Source organism: Globicephala melas, chromosome 1 (genome assembly GCF_963455315.2).
Source record: "Globicephala melas chromosome 1, mGloMel1.2, whole genome shotgun sequence".
Classification (NCBI taxonomy): domain Eukaryota; kingdom Metazoa; phylum Chordata; class Mammalia; order Artiodactyla; family Delphinidae; genus Globicephala; species Globicephala melas.
The window spans coordinates 30508522-30521464 of record NC_083314.1 but is presented as its reverse complement, the minus strand read 5'-3'; the positions used below and the strand labels follow the sequence as shown (position 1 = coordinate 30521464).

The 12943-nt window shown below is 37.1% G+C and overlaps 1 protein-coding gene across 6 annotated transcripts in view; it reads right to left on the bottom strand.

Annotated features, from left to right (window-relative positions):
* Window positions 1–276: 276 nt before the first annotated feature.
* RGS7 (regulator of G protein signaling 7) overlaps window positions 277–12943 on the bottom strand; it is a 606659-nt gene continuing 593992 nt past the window's right edge. For all 6 annotated transcript variants that reach the window (XM_060309649.1, XM_060309485.2, XM_060309402.2 and 3 more), the window contains 2 exons: window positions 585–676; window positions 277–308 (listed from right to left, as the gene is read on the bottom strand). In XM_060309649.1, the coding sequence (XP_060165632.1) occupies window positions 292–308; window positions 585–676 (109 nt within the window). In that variant the 3' untranslated portion in view covers window positions 277–291. The remainder of the gene's footprint in view (window positions 309–584; window positions 677–12943) is intronic.

The following is a 12943-nucleotide window of genomic DNA, read 5'->3' as shown; positions in this document are numbered from 1 at the left end:
CTATAATCCCCAACTGGTATCATTGCCTCAGGTAGCTGTGATGTTAAATAATTGCTACTGATTGTTTTTTCAGCCAACACCCTAGTGATAGGGCTCTTCTCACAGTGCAAGTTCTAAGTCAGGTCAAATGAAGAGAAGACCTGAGAATAGAGCTTTTCAGGAAGCTGCCATACAGATCCAAGAGTGATGAATCTTTTGGGATGGGGCTGTTGTGGAGATCTAAACACACTTTCTTCTGTCTGCTGGCTGTGAGGTTGATGGCTTTCACTGTAGTTGTGAGGCTTTTGGCTTTCAAAGTGACCGTGAAGCTAGGGAAAGGGGGATGGGAAAAAGATGAGTTAAAACACCAAAGACTCACTGTTCTTACCAAAATTCATCTGGCTTTCTTGAATAAATGCTTTTCCAATTATTACAAGCCTTTAGTTAATTTCTAGATTTCTGAAAAAAATTGATTTTGATCATTTTTGCTAGCATTCTCATTGCTTTTATGGAGGATCAGACTTCTGGAAGTCTTTACCATTCTGAAAATGCTTTCAATTCAATTGGTTTTTATGTATAGATCTTTTATCTATAAATTCACTTACCAGTACCAGTCAATTTTTTTGTAGATTCAATTGCTCCAAAAGGACCAATTAATTTCAGCTTCTGACAGATCTTGTTAGCTTCTTCTTGTCCTCTGGGAAGAAAAGTTTCAGGGTAACGAGAGAGACTGGAAGTCTTGGCAGACATTACTTTGGCTCAAAAACAAGGACCAGGGCTCCTCCTCTCCTTTCTATATACCTGTGATAAGCTCATATGGGCATATCCTCTTCTCAGGAAATAAGAGCTTCGTTGTTTCTGTTTTATCTACTGTGGGAAGTAATCTGAGGTCTTAGAGCCTGGCTAGAGAAGAAATCCCAGAGTCTGCTTTGCAGACCCAACTCTCCCTATAGCCATGTGGAGTATGTAAGTCCCATGGTTTGGGTTTGGACTTAGATTGTCTGTACTCTAACTTGGGACTTTAGCCATTTTCTCTACTCTATCATTCTTCTGAAAACTGTGATTCTAGAGAGTTGATAGGAGCTTCTTCTTGTATTAGTCATTAATTCTTAACAGAAAGCTTTCCATTTGCATATATGCAATCTATGTTTTTCAAAGCTCTGGAGGGGAGAATGAGTCTTGTGATGAAACTTCTTTGGGAGCTTAGGAAGCTAAGGTGAAAAAAATCCAGTTATTAATATTTCTCTGAATCAATTGTGTCACATTTAATCTTACAGTGGCCTGAATGATAGAGAGGCATGTAGTCAGGTTTTAAATTTGCGATACCCTCATGTGTGGTCACAGAAGAAAATTTTGGACCTAGGAGTTAAAGGCTGAACTTCTACTTCATCTTTAAATAGTTGAGCCTTTCCACTTGTACTTGCTTCAGGTCAGAACCTCAAAAGAACCTATGTAATGAAAACAGTCAGTGAACTTGAGATGGGAATAAGCCTCTCTGAGACAGACAAGACCAAGTAAGCCACAGATTGGTCAGTATGGATGATGCAGCTTGTCTTTCTCCTTGAGGCATCTTTGATAGTGGAGACTATGGATCAGAGCTTTGAATCTTGAAGTCATCTTAAAGTCAGCAAATTGATAAAGTTCTGTTCATGCTGAGGGCATGCAGCAATTCATGTGCATCAGGCGATTTAATGGTTCTCATTTTCTGACAAGATTAGAAACCTGTTCTTAAATAAATGGTGGGTGTTAATGATAGATACAAGGGGAAAATGAAGTCTTTCTAAATACAGTATAGAAAGAATATGTATTTTTTCTCCCTTGTAGATTTCATATTAGTAAGACCTAAGAAGCCCATAAGAGAATTTCCAGCACATATTCTCCCAGCAAGCATCACATCTTCTAGTCTCTGTTCAATTTATTTTGTTGCCTGGATATCATATATTATATACACTTCTGGCCTTTATTTTTCTCAAGTTTTGAAAAAGTACACAAGTTATATATGAACATATGATCATTTCTTTAAAAATTACAATGTTATGTTTAGAAATAAACTTCCATTTTGACCTTGACCTCTATCATGACCCATATTGACTAAATCTCCAAGAAGACAATTATTTTTATCGGAGTTCTCTTACGTACATTTAGACACACGCACACACACAAATATTATTGTTCTGAGCATTTTTTTTGTTTTTTTTTTTTTTGCGGTACGCGGGCCTCTCACCGCCGCAGCCTCTCCCGCTGTGGAGCACAGGCTCCGGATGCGCAGGCTCAGCGGTCATGGCTCATGGGCTCAGCCGCTCCGTGACACGCGGGACCCTCCAGGACCGGGGCACGAACCTGCGTCCCCCGCATCGGCAGGCGGACCCCCAACCACTGCGCCACCAGGGAAGCCCCTGAGTTTTTAAAACATTAAATAGTTGTACATATTATTTAAGAGCTTACTTGTTTATTCAACCATATTTTTGAGAGCTATCTATATTGATAAATACAAATATAATTCATGCTCATAACAACTAAATAATAATCCATGATATTTCATTTCACTTCATTTCATTCCCCTATTGCATCATGTGCATACTTTCTTTTACTTTTCTATAATTAAACGGGTGCAGTACTTACCTTTGTATCTATCTCCTTGTCCATATATATTTATTTAACCCAGAGACCTGAAAGTAGAATTGTGGAGAAATTGGGTATGTACATTTTCATATTTAATAGATGCATCAAATTCCCTTCCAGAATGGTTGTAATTATTTTTACTCTCATCAGTGATGTGTCTGAGAACTTGTTTTTCATACAGTCATCAATATGCAGTACTGTTAGATCCTAAAATTTTGGCCTGATAGATGAAAAATAATGTCATGATTTTAATTTACACTTTCCTAATAATGGGTGATTTTTACCATCTTTTCATATGTTTGTTTTCTATTTGGATTCCACAAATTGTCTATTGATGCATTTTGCACACATTTTCTGTTGTCTTCTTAAATTTTGGAGTTCTCTTGGTTACATAGCTTTAAAAATAATTCTTGGTTTTATGTGTTCTACTTATATGTTGTTTGTCTTATCCTTGTAAATGTTATTTCTCATTAAGAAGAAGTTTAAAATTCTGATTATAGCCACATTTGTTAATGTTTTTCTGTTCTATGTGTGTTATTGGGATAATTTAATTAATATCTTTCTAACCTAAGGTCATAAAGTTAGTCTTCTTTTTGACTCAAATAGTTCAGTTTTAAAAATATTTATGTTTCTGATCCATCTGGACTTTATTTTGTATTTCACTATTTTATTATTTACACAGAGATATGTAATTGTTTCAGCAAGATGTGTTAAATAGTCCAAATTCTCCCCCACTGATTCATGATGCCTCCCCATCATACAATTATTCTGTGTATGCTTCTAAGGGGGCTCTTTTCTATTGCATTTATCTATAGATTTATTCCTGGGCCAATTTCACTATTCTAAAATTACTATAACTTTATAGAATTTCTTGCTAAATTGTAGATTAAGTGGTCTTACCTTGTTCATTTTATTTTTTGCCTCATTTATTCTTTTGCCTCATTTATGCTTCTGTATAAATTTATAATTAATTTGAAAAGTTCCACAAATAGTTCTATTTACATTTGATTGAGACTGCACTGAAATTCTAAATTATTTGAAAAAATCGATATGTGTGTAATATTATTGAAAATTCTCATTCTCCATTTTTTAGATGTTTTATGTTCTTCAACAAAATGTATTATTTTCTTTATGAGGTTCATCCACTTTGTTAAAATTATTCTTAACTGCTTTTTATTTAAAAATCATTTTGAATGGAGTATTTCACCTAATTTTTTCTTATTAGTCATTACTCTTATTTAGAATATGTTGTGTTTCACATGTGGATCCTTCCATCAGCAATGTATCTAACATACATATGAGAAACTTGCTGAAATCTATTATGATAGTTTGTTCATCGACATTTTTGAATGTTCTTATGCTTACAATCTTATGCTAACCCTATATTGTATTTCTACTTTCTTTTTTCTCTGAGGATAATCCACCTTCTTGTGAACTTAGTTATGCATTTAAAATAATTTTTTAAAATGTTGTCCAGTATTTTTAGGTGCTCCATTATAGGAGAGTTTGGTATTATATGGCCTACCTGAATGCTCTAAATTATATTCTAGAAATTTATCCACTTCATCCAGGTATTAGAGTAAAGTTACTCAGGCATTTCCCATATTTTTCTAAAAGTGAAATAAAACATTTATCTCTATTTGAAACAATTATCTTTAAACTTTTTCTTTTTCTTTTTGAAGCAAACTTCAAACTGTTGCAAATAAGTACAAAATATTTTCCCCCACAAGAATAATTTGATAGTAAGGTACTGACATAAGGCCCCAACACCGCCAAATCCTTATTTATTTATTTTTTATTGGAGTTAATAATTTCTGCTGTACAACGAAGTGCATCAGTTATATGTATACCTATATCCCCTCCCTCTTGGACCTCCCTTCCATGCCCCGCCCCCATCCCATGCATCTAGGTCATCACAGAGCACCGAGCTGTGCTTCCTGTGCTTTATAACATGTTCCCTCTAGCTGTTTTATGCGTGGTAGTGTATATATGTCAGTCTTAATCTCCCAATTTGTCCGACCCTCCCCTTCCCCCACTGTGTCCACATGTCCATTGTCTACATCTACGTCTCTATTCCTGCCCTGCAAATAGGTTCATCTGTATCATTTTTCTAGATTCCACATATATACATTAATATACGATATTTGTTTTTCTCTTTCTGGCTTCACTCAGTATGACAGACTCTAGGTCCACCCACATCTCTACAAATGACCCAATTTCATTCTTTTTATGGCTGAGTAATATTCCATTGTATATATGTACCACATCTTCTTTATCCATTCATCTGTCAATGGACATTTAGGTTGTTTCCATGTCCTGGCTATTGTAAATAGTGCTGCAATGAACATTGGGGTACATGTGTCCTTTTGAATTATGCTTTTCTCAGGGTATATGCCCAGCAGTGGGATTGCTAGGTCATACGGTAGTTCTAATTTTAGTTTTTCAAGGAACCTCCATACTATTCTCCACAGTGGCTGTAGCAATTTACATTCCCACCAACAGTGCAAGAGGGTTTCCTTTTCTCCAAACCCTCTCCAGCATTTACTGTTTGTAGATTTTTTGATGATGGCCATTCTAACCAGTGCGAGGTAATAGCTCACTGTAGTTTTGATTTGCATTTCTCTAATAATTAGTGATGTTGAGCATCTTTTCATGTGCCTCTTGACCATCTGTATGTCTTCTTTGGTGAAATGTCTATTTAGGTCTTCTGCCCATTTTTAATTGGGTTGTTTGTTTTTTTGATATTGAGCTCCATGAGCTGTTTGCATATTTTGGAGATTAATACTTTGTTGCTTCATTTGCAAATATTTTCTCCCATTCTGAGGGTTGTCTTTTCATATTGTTTATGGTTTCCTTTGCTGTGTAAAAGCTTTTAAGTTTCATTAGGTGCCATTTGTTTATTTTTGTTTTTATTTTCATTACTCTAGCAGGTGGGTCAAAAAAGGTCTTACTGTGATTTATGTTGAAAAATGTTCTGCCTATGTTTTTCTCTAAAAGTTTTATAGTGTTTGGCCTTACATTTAGGTCTTTAATCCATTTTGACTGTATTTTTATTTATGGTGTCAGGGAGTGTTCTAATTGCATTCTTTTACATGTAGCTGTCCAGTTTTCCCAGCACCACTTATTGAAGGAAGAGGCTGTCTTTGCTCCACTGTGTGTTCTTGTCTCCTTGTCATAAATTAGGTGACCATATGTGCATGGGTTTATCTCTGGGCTTTCTAACCTCTACCATTTATCTATATTGCTGTTTTTGTGCCAGTACCATACTGTTTTGATTACTGTAGCTTTGTAATATAGTTTGAAGTCAGGGAGCCTGATTCCACCAGCTCTATTTTTCTTTCTCACGATATCTTTAGCTATTCAGGGCCCTTTGTGTTTCCATACAAATTGTAAAATTTTTTGTTCTAATTCTGTGAAGAATGTCACTGGTAATTTGATAGGGATTGCATTGAATCTGTAGATTGCTTTGGGTAGTAGAGTCATTTTCACAATATTGATTCTTCCAGTCCAAGAACATGGGATATCTTTCCATCTGTTTTTGTCACCTTTGATTTCTTTCATCAGTATCTTATAGTTTTCTGGGTTCAGGTCTTTTGCCTCCTTGCGTAGGTTTATTTCTAGGTATTTTATTCTTTTTGATGGGATGATAAATGGGATTTCCTTAATTTCTGTTTCTGATCTTGTTTTTAGTGAATAGGAATGCAAGAGATTTCTGTGTGTTAATTTTGTATCTTGCAACTTTACCAAATTAATTGATGAGCTCTAGTAGTTTCTGGTAATATCTTTAGGATTTTCTTTTTATAGTATCATGTAATCTGCAAACAGTGACAGTTTTATATCTTCTTTTCCAATTTGGATTCCATTTATTTCTTTTCTTCACTGATTGCCTTGGCTAGGACTTCCAAATCCATGTTAAATAAAACTGGTGAGAGTGGACCTCCTTGTTTTGTTCCTGATCTTAGAGGAAATGCTTTCAGTTTTTCACCATTGAGAATGATGTTAGCTGTGGGTTTGTCATATATGGCCTTTATTATGTTGAAGTATGTTTCCTCTACGCTCACTTTCTGAAGAGTTTTTATCATAAATTGGTGTTGAATTTTGTCAAAAGCTTTTTCTTCATCTATTGAGATGATCATATGGTTTTTATTCCTTAATTCTTTTGTTAATATAGTGTATCACATTGATTGATTTGCATATATTGAAGAATCCTGGGACTTCCCTAGTGGTGCAGTTGTTAAGAATCCACCTGCTAATGCACAGGACACAGGTTCAAGCCCTGGTTCAGGAAGATCCCACATGCTGTGAAGCAACTACCCCATGTGCCACAACTACTGAGCCTGTACTCTAGAGCCTGTGAGCCACAACTACTGAGCCTGTGTGCCACAACTACTGAGGCTCATGCACCTAGAGCCCATGCTCCACAACAAGAGAAGCCACTACAGTGAGAAGCCTGCACACTGCAATGAAGAGTAACTCCCTCTCGCCTCAACTAGAGAAAGCCTGTGCACAGCAACAAAGGCCCAATGCAGCCATAAATAAATAAATAAACTTTAAAAAAAAAGAATCCTTGCATAAATCTCACTTCATCATGGTGTATGATCCTTTTAATGTGTTATTGGTTTCTGTTTGCTAGTATTTTGTTGAGGTTTTTTGCTTCTATGTTCATCAGTGATATTGGTCTGTAATTTTCTTTTTTGGTGATATATTTGTCTGGTTTTCATATCAGGGTGATGGTGGCCTTGTAGAACGAATTTGGGAGAGTTCCTCCCTCTGCGATTTTTGGGAAGAGTTTGAGAAGGATAATTATTAGCTCTTTTCTAAATGTTTGATAGAATTCACCTGTGAAGCCATCTGGTCCTGGACTTTTGTTTGTTGGAAGATTTATAATTACAGTTTCAATTTCATTATTTATGATTGGTCTGTTTATATTTTCTAATTCTTCTTGGTTCAGTCTTGGAAAGTTGTAACTTTCCAAGAATTTGTCCCTTTCTTCCAGGTTGTCCATTTTGTTGGCATATAGTTGCTTGTAGTCGTCACTTATGATCCTATGTATTTCTGTGGAGTCAGTTGTAATTTCTCCATTTTCATTCCTAATTTTAGTGATTTGAGTTCTCTGCCTTTTTTTCTTCATGAGTCTTTCTAAAGGTTTATCAGTTTTGTTTATCTTCTCAGAGAACCAGCTTTTAGTTGTATTGATGTTTGCTACTGTTGTTTTCATTTCTATTTCATTTATTTTTGCTCTGATCTTTATGATTTCTTTCCTTCTACTAACTTTGGGTTCTGTTTGTTTTTCTCTCTCTAGTTGCTTTACACGTAAGGTTAGATTGTTTATTTGATATTTTTCTTGTTTCTTGAGGTGAGATTGAATTGCTATAAACTTCCCTCATGAAACTGCTGTTGCTGCATCCCATAGGTTTTGTGTCATTGTGTTTTCATTGTCATTTGTTTCTATGTATTTCTTTTTCCTCTTTGATATCTTCAGTGATCTCTTGTTTATTTAGTAGCACACTGTTTAGCCTCCATGTATTTGTGTTTTTTATAGTTTTTTTCCTGTAATTGATTTCTAATCTCATAACATTGTGGTGAGAAAAGATGCTTGATATGATTTCAATTTTCTTTAATTTTCTGAGGCTTGATTTGCGACCCAAGATGTGATCTGCCCTGGAGAATGTTCTGTGTGCACTTGAGAAGAAAGTGTATTCTGCCACTTTCAGGTGGAATGTCCTATAAATATCAATTAAATACATCTGGTTTATTGTGTCATTTAAAGATTGTGTTTATTTATTTTCTGTTTGGATGATCTGTCCATTGGTGTAAGTGTGGTGTTAAATTCCCCCACTATTACTGTGTTACTGTCAATTTCCCCTTTTATGGTTGTTAGCATTTTTCTTATGTATTGAGGTGCTCCTATGTTGGATGCATAAATATTTATAATTGTTATATCTTCTTCTTGGATTGATCCCTTGATCATTATGTAGTGTCCTTCTTTGTCTCTTGTAACAGTCTTTATTTTAAAGCCTCTTTTATCTGATACAAGTATTGCTACTTCAGCTTTCTTTTGATTTCTGTTCTCATGGAATATCTTTTTCCATCCCTTCACTTTCAGTCTGTATGTATCCCTAGGTCTGAAGTGGGTCTCTTGTAAGTGGGTCTCTTGTAGACAGCACATATATGGGTCTTGTTTTTGTATCCATTCAGCCAGTCTGTGTCATTTGGTTGGAACATTTAATCCATTTACATTCAAGGTAATTATCAATATGTATGTTCCTATTACCATTTTCTTAATTGTTTTGGTTTTGTGGGTCTTTTTCTTCTGTTGTGTTTCCTGCCTAGAGAAGTTCCTTTAGCATTTGTTGTAAAGTTGGTTTGGTGGTCCTGAATTCTGTTAGCTTTTGCTTGTCTATAAAGCTTTTGATTTCTCTGTTAAATATGGATGAGATCCTTGCGGGGTAATCTTGGTTGTAGTTTTTTCCCTTTCATCACTTTAAGTATGTCCTGCAAGAGGAATCAACTTCCCTTGTATGTTATTTTTTGTTTTTCCCTTGCTGCTTTTATTTTTTTTCTCTGAATTTAATTTTTGTTAGTTTGATTAATATGTGTCTTGGTGTGTTTCTCCTAGGGTTTATCCTGTATGGGACTTTCTGTGCTTCCTGGGCTTGGGTGGCTATTTCCTGTCCCATGTTAGGGAAGTTTTTGACTCTAATCTCTTTGAATATTTTCTCATACCCTTTCTTTTTCTCATCTTCTTCTGGGACCCCTATAATTCGAATGTGGGTGCATTTAGTGTTGTCCCAGAGGTCTCTGAAATTGTCTTCAATTCTTTTCATTCTTCTTTCTTTATTCTGCTCTTTGACAGTTATTTCCACCATTCTGTCTAGCTCACTTATTCATTCTTCTGCCTCAGTTATTCTGTTATTCTGCCTCAGTTACTCAGTTATTCTCCCCAGCAGGCCAAGTGGGGAGGGGAAACACTAGGCGGTGTTCCCCCTTGATCCTCTAAGCCCCCGAGGGTCCCTCCAGGTGTGGAAACCCCTCCGCTCTCCCAGCCACCCCTTAGGGGCACTGGTCCTGTCTGGCCTCCACTTCTTTTCCCCGCTCACTCCCCACCATGTCCTACCTGGTTGCTCGGGGTTCCTCCCGTCTCCTTGGGTGTCGAGGTCTCCCATCAGCATCTGGTAGGTACCCTCCCATGGGGAGACATGAACTCTGTGTCCTCCCACTCCACCATCTTGACACCCCCCAAATCCTTAGTGTGTATTTCCTACAAACAAGGACATTCTTCTATATATCAACAATCCAACTATCAACATTAGGAAATTATCACTGACTTATTACTGCAGTCTATTCAACAAAGCCAGTTCAAGCTTTGCCAATTGCCCATAAATATGCTTTATAGCAAAAGGATCCAGTCCAGAGCCATGCATTGCATTTAGTTGCTATGTTGCTTTAGTCTTCTTCCATTTGGAATACTTTCTCAGTCCCACCTTGACTTTTTTTTTTTTGCGGTACGCGGGCCTGTCACTGTTGTGGCCTCTCCCGTTGCGGAGCACAGGCTCTGGACGCGCAGGCTCAGCGGCCATGGCCCACGGGCTCAGCCGCTCCGCGGCATGTGGGATCTTCCCTGACTGGGGCACGAACCCGTGTCCCCTGCATCGGCAGGCGGACTCCCAACCACTGCGCCACCAGGGAAGCCCCCACCTTGACTTATTTTTTGATGCTGACAGTTTCGAACATTGTCAGTAATTTGCAGAGTGTTCCTCAATTTGAGTTTGATGTTTCCACATGGTTAAAGTTGTGCATCTTTGGCAGGAATATCACTGAAATGATGCTTATTCTTCTCATTGCATCCTTGAAAGTGGGTGCTTAATTTGGATTTGTCCCGTTACTGGGACTTGATTAACGTGGTGCCTTCCAGGCTTCTCCCTTGTAAAGTTACTCATTCCTCTTTTGTAATTGATATGATTTATGGGGAGCTACTCTGAAACTATGTAAATACCCCATCCTAATCAAATATTCAGTTCATTCATTCATTCATTTGTATTAATAATTTAGATTCAGTGATTACTATTTTATTCACTAGATTATTATTTAATCATTAGATAATCTGTTAATTTCATTACTTATTTTGATAATCAAACTGGCCAGTGAGAGCTCCTTCAAGTTGACTTCTATGTCCTTTAGACATTTCCCCATCAGTCTCTGTGTACTTCCTTAGTTTCCGGTGTTTTATCTAGACATTTTATCCTCATATATTGCCATCCCTGCCCCAGTCCTGGAATTTTGTTTTCTCCAAGAAGCTATAGTTCCTTTTTCCCAGGAGCATCACTTAGAAGCTGTGATCTGGGAGCTTGGATTGCTTCTAGTCATTGAGATGCAGCTGCTCCTAGGCTCTCTCAGTGGACATAGGGAATTTGTTTGACCTATGTGTATGTATGTACACATTACATCTATTTATTTGACCTATGTGTATGTATGTATGTACACATTATATCTATATCCATTGCTATATAATGAAAACAAGTTCACAGTGGCATCTCTAATGCTAATCAAACATCTTAGGGTTCTTTCTAGTTGTTTCCCTTTTCATATTTCTAAACCCCTTCTCCAACAGTTAGAAGGCTGGCTGCCATTATTCCTCTCTTGACTGCCATTGCCTTTTTCCTCCTTACCTCCTCTCCCATACTTGGTACTGTGTAAGAATGCCTTCTTTACCTCTTTTGGGCTCCAACATTGCACCTACCTCTCCCCATTCCAATTGAATGCCCTATTCATCCTCCTTGGGCTGAGTCACTCCCCGCATGGTAGCCTTCTTCTATCCTTTTGGGCTCTGACATGCTGTACCAGTCCACTCACCATGTGGACTATAATATGCTTAAGCCTCTGGATCCTGTGCTGAGCCTTCCTTCTAGATAGACACATTCTCAACTTTTTCTGGCTCTGACATCTTGTGCTGGCCTCCTGTGAACATCCTCCTTACCCTGCTCAGGTTCCAATGCCCTGCTCTTAGCTGCTGCTGCCACTGCCCTCTCTATGCAAGGATTCCTTCCTCAGCATATGGCAGATCTAATATCCCATGCTGCTGGGCCAACTACCCTCTACCCCCCCAGGTGGATGCCCTCTGGCCTCCTGTGGGCCCCACTCTGGATGGCCCCTATATAGAGGTCCTCTTCCCTCTTCTCAATCTCCAAAAACCTATACCCTCAGGCCTGGGGATGCCCCCCTCACTTTGCTTGGTTTCTGATACCCTGGTTGTCCCTGGGCTGTTGCTTTGTGTGCTTTCTTATGAACACTCTCTTCACCCTGCCCAGTCTTTCATAGGCCATATTAGGTTGCCTTCCCTGTAAGGACCACCTCATCTCCCTGCTTGGTCTCTGTCTCCTTATGTTGAGCCTCTATGACTCTCCCCAAGCACCCACATTGCATAGCCACTCACCTTGCTAAGCCCCACCTAATGATGTGGGCTTTGAATAGTTGGAGAAGGAAAGGAAAAAGAAGAGGGAGAAGAAAAGAATATTGAAGACGTTAATTTGAATATTATTAATTTTGCTACATCTTTTATTTTCATGGTTAATCTGGAGATCTTACCATTTTATTTATTTTTTTTAGAGTGAGTAACAGCTTTAGTTTCTTGATCAGATAGATCTATTTTCCCAGTATTATTTAGATTTCCTTTTTAATTCAAGAATATTGTAGTTTGCTTTTTATATTCTACTTGTATTAAAGAAAGTTTATCATTTTATTGTTGATTTCTATTTTTATTGTATCTTAGCAAATAATACAAATCATTTATTCAGCCTATTTCAATAATTTATTGAGCCTATTTTGCACATAATATCTGGTCAGTATTTCTAAATGTTTTGAGAGTGTTGGAAAACCAAGTCAGTACCCTCTCTGTTGTGTGTGTTTGTCTGTGTGTGCAAATGCATGTGTGTTAGTTATATTACTCAAATATTCTATATCTTTAATAACTGTTACACTTAGTTTTTGCAAGCAGTATTTTAGTTTCCCACTGTGATTATGTATTTGTCCAATTTGGCAGTTTTGTTTAAAGATTGAGGCTGTATTATTAGGTGAATGTAGGTTTATGATTGTTTTAAATTCTTTATGGATTATTGATTATTTATCCATATGAATGTGCCTCTTGATTTCAGTTAATGCTTTTCACATTGAATTGTTTTTTTGGATAGATATATATTCTCAAAATTTTTATGTTCCATTTTTTGGGGTAGTATTTTTTTCACTGACACATAATTGACATAATATATTAGTTTCAGATGTACAACATAGTGATTTGATATTTTTATACATTAGTTATCACCACAAAAAGTCTAGTAATCATATG